The sequence below is a fragment of the Dipteris shenzhenensis genome, chromosome 6, assembly GCF_047967505.1.
Source record: "Dipteris shenzhenensis isolate YYH24624 ecotype China chromosome 6, Dip_SZ_1.0, whole genome shotgun sequence".
Classification (NCBI taxonomy): Eukaryota; Viridiplantae; Streptophyta; class Polypodiopsida; order Gleicheniales; family Dipteridaceae; genus Dipteris; species Dipteris shenzhenensis.
Window position 1 is genome coordinate 49,971,716 of NC_141601.1, and position 8,782 is coordinate 49,980,497.

Here is an 8,782-nt window from a genome sequence, read left to right on the forward strand (position 1 = left end):
GGCAGGTGGCGCCAATTGGGCGTTAATGGCGAGAGGGGGAAGGAGTAATGGGATGTCTGGAGGGCACGGTGAGGCTTCAGAGCTGGCGTGTTTGATTTAGAAGCACCTGCGGATGCAGGCGGGGGGTTCTGATTCGTGAATGTTGTTTAGCTCACTGAAAGACGTCTGAACAACGATAGGATAGGAGGCATCAGAAATTCATAATTTTACTGAAACATATATCACTGTGTGTGCGAGAGAGAGAGAGAGAGAGAGAGAGAGGATGTAGAGTTTGGAATGGTTATGGGCATGTCAGGCTGCCATTGTCCCTGTCTTGTACCGGAAGAGATGACAGATTTGTAGGCAAATCGCTCTACACATTTCGAGATACAGGATAGCACCGGTCTTGTAAAGTTGTAAAACGGTACCCCTTGGGCCCTTGGCGCCCATGTCAGGGTTTTGAGCAACAGCAACCGCTAACTGCGCTAGCTAAACAGTACACTCCGACGTGACAATCACCTTTCAAAAAACGAATATATCGCGTTTAGTTTTGCCTTAATCCGAGCACCATTTTGATTCATCATCATTTAACACTCGAGTTTTATTTGCCTTTGCACATCCTCTCTCTAACGGGCATGCAATTTTGGAAATCGGCGCTCGTTCCGAGCTAATTGAGAGCTCGCAACGCGTGCTTAGTTCAGTCAGAGCAGCTCCAATCAAATGGAATTGAGTGGTTGAGGTGAAACGTCAAGTTACGCGGGGAGTCGACATTTAGACTGCCTGAGATAGAGTGTACAAATGAAATGGGCAGCCAAAAAAAGTTGCACTAAATGCAATTTCTAAAGTGATGCCAAATTTTCAGCAAGAAGGATGGGAGGGGTATCTACGATCAACTGTCGGGGGAAGAAGAATCCACGACAAGGTGTGATGGCCCACGACAGAGAGAGAGAGAGAGAGAGAGAGAGAGAGAGAAGGGTGTCCACGGCCAAGTTGACTGAAAGGTCGACTGCAAAGTTAAAGGATGTGATGAAATGGGAGATCAACACTGGTGATATGAAAAGACCCATGAATTGGATTGTGCACTGTGTGCAGAGGAGGACTGAAATCGGGGATTAGAATGAGGAAGGGGTTAGGGTTTGGGGATGTTGGAGAGATGATGGTGGGGGGATGATGATGAGATGCTGTGAGAAGATGTGGGTCGTCAGATTTGGTAGTGATTCATGAGAGACGTAGATTGAGGAGGGAGTGATCTAAGAAGAAGACTGTTTATGATGGAAGCTAAATGGTAGCTGTTGCTGCCGCCGCCCTTGATCATCTTCATCATCGACATCTTCATCATCTTCATCTTCATCTTCATCTTCATCTGCATCATCATAAGCATAATCTTCATCTGCATCTGCTTCATCTTCATCTTCATCTTCATCTTCTTCTTCATCTCCCCTGATTTTGAACAAACTAATTCACCCACTTAGCTTCCTGCTTCTCTTCCTTGTCTCAAGCTCTGCCTCATCTCCATCTCCAATCTCCATCTCCATCTCCATCTCCATCTCTCCATTGCAAAGATCTTAGCTTTCTGCTACCTGTCACCTTCCTCAATCCCCATTGCCTCTCCACATTGCCCTCAATCCCACCCTCCATCCATGGCTTCTCCCCAATTCGCCCACTTCCTCAGATTGCCTTCTCCCTCCTTTCTTCCCTCCCCCTTTCTCTAGCCTTCCCTCCCTCCCTCCCTTCACCCTTCTTCCATCCCCTCGCATTGCCTCTCCCCATCGTCCTTGCCTTTTTCCCCTTTCCCCTCCCCACATTGCTCTCACCCTCTTCCTTACCTCTCCCCAGTTCCCCAGATCTGTCGCAATTCTCCCCTCCCCATCGCAGATCTGCCCCCATCCCCCCCCCCTTGCCGCATTCGCCCCCAGATTCCCTCCTCCAGCGCGATTGGGCTTCCACCTCTTCCCCTTCTGGTGCTACATTACTCCTCGAACCAATGCTGGAGCCTGAAGGTTGCCCGCCGGGCATCATTACACCTTGCGGAGCTGACGATAGTGGTGAGGAGGAGCTCTCTGTGCTTCCCCGCCACACTAAAGTGATTGTCACAGGGAACAACCGGACCAAGTCCGTGCTTGTTGGTCTCCACGGAGTGGTCAAGAAAGCTGTTGGCCTAGGGGGCTGGCATTGGCTGGTGAATCCCTTCTCCTTGTACATATTTCTTTCCCCGTTCCTCAATCTGCATTCGTCATTTCCAAAGTGTCAAAGACATCAAGCACTTCACTGGCATCTTGGCCATCACTGAAGCGCAGGGAGCACAAAAAATGGATACATTCCAGCTGATTTTTTTTTTCCGTCAATGCCGTACGGAGATTATGCGGTAGAGATCTGGAATCTTGAGTTTAGCTGGAATTGTTCAGCTACCCAGCGTGCCAGACATTTTCTTACGCGATCTGAATTTTCTCGGCGGAGCTTCGAGATTGGGTCGATCCTTTAGACTGTGAAGTCAAAGATTCTCTGACGTATAATTTTCCCTCTAGGGATTTCAAGCATTACACTGCAAATTTTGAGTTTAATTTACTTCACCAGCTGAATGGCATCTATCGGTTGGTGGTATAGGTTCTTACAAATGGGCTTGAAGTGAAACTCCAGCGGAATGCATTGAGTGTGCTCGAGGCTCCCACGGGTCACGAGGACGATGAAAATGACTCTGAGGATCTCGTTTCTTGCAGATCGAACGTAGGTCTGTGTTTTCGTTCTTGCAATTTGCCAAATTTTATCTTAATGGACATGTGCGTCTTTTGCTAATCTTGCCTCAATGTCTTCGACATTTCTTATAATTCGATCTGTTATTCATCTCGTTCTGAGGTGGTTTCTCTGCTCCTCTCATCCATTGTCACTCAGAGAAAAGTTCGCATGCACTTAATGTTTCATTTTACGCTTTCAGCTGGAAGGTGACATTATTTCCTGTGTTCTGCATCCTGAGCAGAGGATTACTCGAAACCCTTCAAACCGAAGGGGCGCCTGCAAAAACCTGGCGGTCTGTCGAAAATCGCTAACAGGAGTCACGCGGCCGATGTGTCCTCGAAAGGGCTCAAGTCTACTCCATCTGGATTGCTGGTGTGTTGATGATAATTCTGAATTTTAACTTCCCATTGATATCGACCGCAAGGCAACCTATCAGCGTTAAGAGTAATGTTTTCGACAGTCTTTCTAATTCAATTAGTAAGGGGCAGCTATATCGTGTTCCTTTTGGGTTCGGATCTGTCCAATGGGTTAATGGGTTTCGTTCTCTGAGGATCAAGGTTTTGTATTGACTAGATTTTAGATAGCGGATTCAAGTCTTTTCTATGAGCAATGATTGGGAATGATGTCTTTAAAGTCTCTACCTTTTACCACAGGAAGCCTTCCCAGATTTTTTTAGTGATTCTAAAATGGGCCTGCCTGTGCAGAAAGTGGATTTCAGCAAATTTGAAATGTCTGCGCTGCTAAGATACTGGAGGCATTTTAATCTGGTGAGTTTTTAGTACTTTTGGCCAGCCTTTTGCTGAAGCTGTACTGGGCCCAAACCAAGACCTTGCTTTACTCTTTTTTGTCTGCGTATACAGGTTGAATTAGGTCCAAACCCCTCCAAGGAGCAACTTGTTGATGCTGTAGAAAGGCATTTTATGTCACAGGTGAGAAGGGCTCTGAGGTTTATGCTTTCAGATAGCTGTCTCCTGTTGTAATGGCTGAGTCTCCCTTCACCTCTGGAGTGCTGAAAGAAACTCCGGACAAAGTCCTTTTTATAAAAATGGATGTTCAAAGTGTGTGGGCGTATGTGGATATGTATATGTGCGAGAGCATATGTTAATACTATGGTCTACACCCACATCATTGGGCACTGATGATGTCATAGTAGCTAGTCTCTGCTATGTGTGATATTGTTTTTAACCTTGTCATGATATCAAAACTGCGTATATATATTTTTGGTTTTGAGCTTATCTGTGTGGCTACTTAACTTGTGATTTCTCTTCAAATTCGTGTTCTGGGAACTAATTTCACTGTAACTCTCTCCTTTGTCTGAAGCAAGATCTTGATGATAGTCATAATCTAGAATGTGACTTTCATTATACAGGGTTGAAATGGCAGAGATTTTTTTTTTGGTGGGTTTCTGGTCTCTATGTCCACTCTGATTTTCAGTTTTGTCAGAGAGTGTCGGATGATATCTAGCATGAAATGTTTTCGTTATCAACATTTGCTTGTAGCTTGTTGCCTGTATGGTTTTCTGTGTTAATATAGGCTTTGCTTTCCATCGTCGAATAAATCTGTTCCGTCTCTTGCGCCCTTTCTCCATCTGCCATCCCTTTCCTAATGAGCTTCAAAGAGTGTGCCCTCACATGGGAATGCACTTTTCACTCCAAGATGAGCATGCAGTGGAATTAATTTTCAGGTTGCAGCCAGATTGTGATAAGTTTACCAATCTTTATTGACCTACCTTTCCTAAGAATATTGCTTAGGGCTCTTTGTTTGGGAGGGACTATGATGAATTCATGGTGACAGGAGAAAATGTTCAAGAATTGTTGGCCAGCCTGTAGAGAAGTCTTAACTTTTCCATGAAATCGCACCAGCTGCCCATGTGACAATATAGAGATGCTTCCACACTTCATATTTCTTGTCTTCTTGACTTGAAACGCTTGAGCTAGTCTCTCTCTCTCTCTCTCTCTCATGTCATCATTGTGAAGGAATCATATTATCTGCATGATTAGCAATTGTGTGAGCGAGGCAGTAGATCAAAACAATTGATTGCCACTGACCCTTGCCTAACTGTCCCCCACTTTGGGTGAGGCCAAAGGAGCTCTACACTATAAGTTCTTCTTCATTTTTGAAGATTGTGCAGACACATAGCGCAGTGGGGAGTTGAGCAGCTGCTGACTAGGTCGAGAAGGAAAGTCTATTGGAATATGTCTCGAGCTTCTAATTCTAGGCAAATGGTTTCTTATTGGATCCTTCATGATTGACTTTGACCTGCAACGAGTGTATCAGGTCCCTTGCTCACTTAAAATTAAGGTTTATTTTTTCACATTGGAGCATGTGCTTGTACAATGATGTTACATATATCTAGTATGATGATATGAAGTTCCCATCCCTATTTCCCTTTCTCGAGTATTTTCTTGTTGCTGTTCAAAAGTAAATGGTCTCGACAAATAGTTATAGCTTGGATGTTGGGAAGTGAGTTTTTACCAACCTTTCTTCAGATGCTAGCCTTCATTAGGAATGAATTTCCCTTTACTTCCAGTACTGTGGCACAAAGAACTGTATAGATGGGTGTATGTGTGTGTGCATGTACATACACATGATTATTGTGCGAATTGGAAATGGCTTTAACTTTTTTTTTTGGGGGGGGGGGGGAGGGGGGGGTTGAAAAGTTTTATCTTTTCCTGGGTGATTACTCTTGATCCACTTCAGTTATTGCTAGTTGCAGCAAGCACATCCCTGCAAGGAAGCTACTCTTTGTCATGTTTTTCACAGATATAAGGATTTTTAAGTGGGTTTTGGTTACTTGTACAATGACTGAATCCTGAAAGCTTATCGGTAATGTTTCCAGACTCCGTCTTTTTGAAGAACTTAGCGCCTATTTTATGGTCTTATTTGAACTTCTACTCTAGGATATGCCTGTTTTGCAACTCTCTTAAATTTGATCTTTTTCATAACTTTCACCTTTTCTGGATGAGGGCTATCACTTTTATGCCATCGCTACAGGGCTACAGGCTATTTCTTTGCATAAGCCTTTGTGTTGATGCCATGGCAAGCTTTTGTGATGAAGTGTGGACCTGATCATAGCAAAAGGTAAAGGGCCTGGTAGAATGGCTCAGCTGCAATTTATTTATGGTTATTTTTAAAGGCTCGGTAAATTTTCCTGTTCAGTTGGGTAACGTTTATCCAGCCCACAAAAAAGAGTTAAAGAGGTGGGGATCAGGAGGTATGGGGTTCAAAATTTGGTGGTTTTTGGGTGATTAACCAACCTAAGGGAGAAGAAAATCATTTGCCAAAGATGTGTTTGCCCCTGGTTTTTTCTGTGTCCACCATCTGTAGACATCTTCTAATAGAAGCTAAGTGTCAAGAACTTTGTATAAACATAATTCCACAGATTTCAGTCTTTCTTTTATTATACCAAATCCTCTCTAAATAATTTGAAATTTTAAGCCCATATTTTCTAAAGTAATCGTTCGGGATACCAACTTTTGATTTATGTTTAAGTTGTAATATTGACACGAAATTTTTCCTCGCTGGCTGGCTCTTAGTCCTGCTATTCAAGATTACTCAGATAGAATTTATGATCTCTTGAGTCCTGTTGTGGAGTGTATGCTACAGTCTATTTTGTTCTTTTGCTATTCAGCTAAATAAAAGCTTTCTTTTGTTTGTATCTTTTTCTCTGCAGCAATTGGATGAATTACAGGTCATCACTAGCTTTGTGCAAGCTGCAAAGCGGCTGAAGACAGTTTACGGATAAGCTAGGTCGTCATCGACTCATTTGGGCCTCGGCTGCGATGCGTCTTCCTGACTTTACCTGGTGACTCATGTCAGTTCCTGTGTAATATACCAACATTGTGCTGACGACAGTTCACATTAACATGTGTAGGGTAGATTTGGTCATGGTCAGAGTAGGGTTTTAACTAGCTTTTAGTGTCACTGTTGCTTGGGTGTTGTCCAATACAAATTCCACAGCAGTAGTTTTGGTAACTTGCGCATTTCAAGAGTCTCCAAACACGGAGGATCATTCCAACATTTCTAGGTTTGTATAGTCATTGGGGATTCGTCACTTGCGCATGTCTAACATGCTTTGGTCTGTTCTGCAGCAGAAGTTGCTGCAAGTTTTGATGCACTTGCACATTAAACTGATCTCTGTATTATGGTTAGGAGGACTGACTTCCCTTACTGGCCATGTTTATGAAACTACAGAAGTTTTATTACAATGGATTCCTTGTACATTTACTATTGAGGGATGGGGGGAGCAGCATCTGAAAGTCGGGTTTTGTGGTTTTGTTTTAGTGGCTTGCAATTGACGAAGCGTTAGATAGGTACATGAATATTGATTTTTGTCAACTTAGCTTTGTAGTACAATTTCCCTTCATAGTAAATTGCTGAGTAAGCCATGTTTGTTCATAGTACATCAGTTGCTACCCTCTTTTCGTTGGTTTTATGTACGGTAGGGTTCTTCTCAGTATTTGAAAGGGTGCAGTGTCTCAATTTTCAGAACTGTGGGGTAGACCGTTTTTAAAGATTAGAGCCGGAACAGCACAATAGGGTTCTTGGCAGGTGATTTGAACTCTGTTCTTTAGATTGTTGCGTGTTGGTGTCAGAAACTGTCTAGACTTTCTTTATAGCTTAGATCTGCTCCTCCCTGTCATTTCCTGCTGTGGGGTTTATTTATAGTCTTGGCTCTTCAAGCGTCTCCTTTATAGGGTTCATCTGCTTCTACTGCGGGATCGGACTCTCCTTGAACCAAAGCTCTCGCTGAGGATGAATATTGGGGTTGTTATACAGTCCGAATTGCTGAAATCACTGAGGCAAATGAATATCATGGTCTTGAAGTTGGTCCAGATTTTGAGGTCTAAATTTGCTCGCCTGTGTTGTGGGGATTTCAGATTGAAGTTGGGCCTGTGGTATCGTTTCTTTGTAGAAGCAGTTGTTCTAGGCTGGGGCTTGCTAGTCTGAACAGACTGCTTGGATTTATATTAGATAAATTTCAAATCCTTTCTCATGTCCTGTTCATATTGAGCAAAAATCTTCTGAACTTCAGACACACATTTGCCTTCCTGTGTGGCAGACAAGAAATAGTGTAAAGAGCGGCATGGCATGTGCTTTTTGCTTGCTGGGAATGTTATTAACTGAACAGGTAACAAAACGTAAGGTTTTTTTGGTAAACTGAGTGAAGGAAGTTCTGTTCAGATTTTGTGAAGCTGAAGGTTCGCACCTGGATGGGCATGCTTTCTGCAGAAGCAGTGATGTCTCCGTTTGTTTGCAGCCTTGTAAGCAAGATGATTGGTTTCTCTCTAAATTGAACCTTTCAGACAGTCTGCCATCGTTACAGGTCTCAACGATTGCTAGTACAATGTGGGGCAGAACAAGGTGTAGATGTTGTGAAAGATCTTCAGATTCCTTCCACTCATGCCAACCCTTCATACTTTCCAAAGATTGCATGTTCACAGAAGAGGCCTTTGTGTTAGAAAAGGCTGGACCTTGAGCTCCCTGTCTCAATTTTATAATCCATTCGAGTCATTTCCCACTTTTGTATTCGTTGAATACGTTGTGACAATTGTTGATGTCAAGGTAAAAACTACTTGCAAATTATCCTCTTTTTTGCATGTAATAACTGTGTGAGGTTGTCGATAAGATATAAGAAGGGAAAGAAGATTTTAAAACGTGGTTTTAAGGCAAAAAATAAAGTGTGGTTGGGTCATAGTTTAATGGAATTGATAAAGCACAAGTTCTTTTAGCAAAGGGCACTTTACTTCCACATAAAAGTTTAGCCTCAAAAGGTTGAATCTTCTAGAGTTGTATTCAATATGCCTTTCGGTTGGCTAGAGATGACCCTATGTGTTTGTTTTAGTGTGCTATATCATATTTAAAAACTCAAATTGTGAAGTTCATTGCAAAGGAGCACCTTTAGTGCAACACCTTACGTGTACATTAAAAGGTTTGATTATGACTCTCAACAATTTGATTTGTGCCATGGTGAAGAGAGTTGGGAGTTGTAAGGTGATTCATAAAGATATGATATCACCTTAAATGTACATTAAAAGGTTTGATTATGGCTCTCAACAATTTGATTTGT

General features: G+C 42.7%; 1 protein-coding gene across 2 annotated transcripts; it reads left to right on the forward strand.

The window, feature by feature from the left end:
- Positions 1-1,274: 1,274 nt before the first annotated feature.
- LOC147901291 (uncharacterized) lies at positions 1,275-8,243 on the forward strand. 2 transcript variants are annotated; one of them, XR_015541127.1, is made up of 7 exons: positions 1,275-2,158; positions 2,584-2,707; positions 2,954-3,084; positions 3,417-3,479; positions 3,573-3,641; positions 6,386-6,526; positions 7,897-8,243. XR_015541127.1 is itself a non-coding variant. In XM_087375616.1 (6 exons), the coding sequence occupies exons 1-6, from the start codon at positions 1,964-1,966 to the stop codon at positions 6,455-6,457; spliced, it is 654 nt and encodes a 217-aa protein (XP_087231742.1). In that variant the 5' UTR covers positions 1,275-1,963; the 3' UTR covers positions 6,458-7,277. The 2 variants fall into 2 exon arrangements, 1 of the variants encoding a protein (XP_087231742.1); XM_087375616.1 differs by lacking the exon at positions 7,897-8,243 and having other exon boundaries at positions 6,386-7,277.
- Positions 8,244-8,782: the final 539 nt, after the last annotated feature.

Coding starts and splice junctions, on each gene's coding strand:
- LOC147901291 (XM_087375616.1), top strand. CDS start 1,964: ATGCTGGAGCCTGAAGGTTGCCCGCCGGGCATCATTACACCTTGCGGA. Junction 3,085..3,416: donor CTACTCCATCTGGATTGCTG/GTGTGTTGATGA, acceptor CTGCCTGTGCAG/AAAGTGGATTTCAGCAAATT. Junction 3,642..6,385: donor AAAGGCATTTTATGTCACAG/GTGAGAAGGGCT, acceptor TTTTCTCTGCAG/CAATTGGATGAATTACAGGT.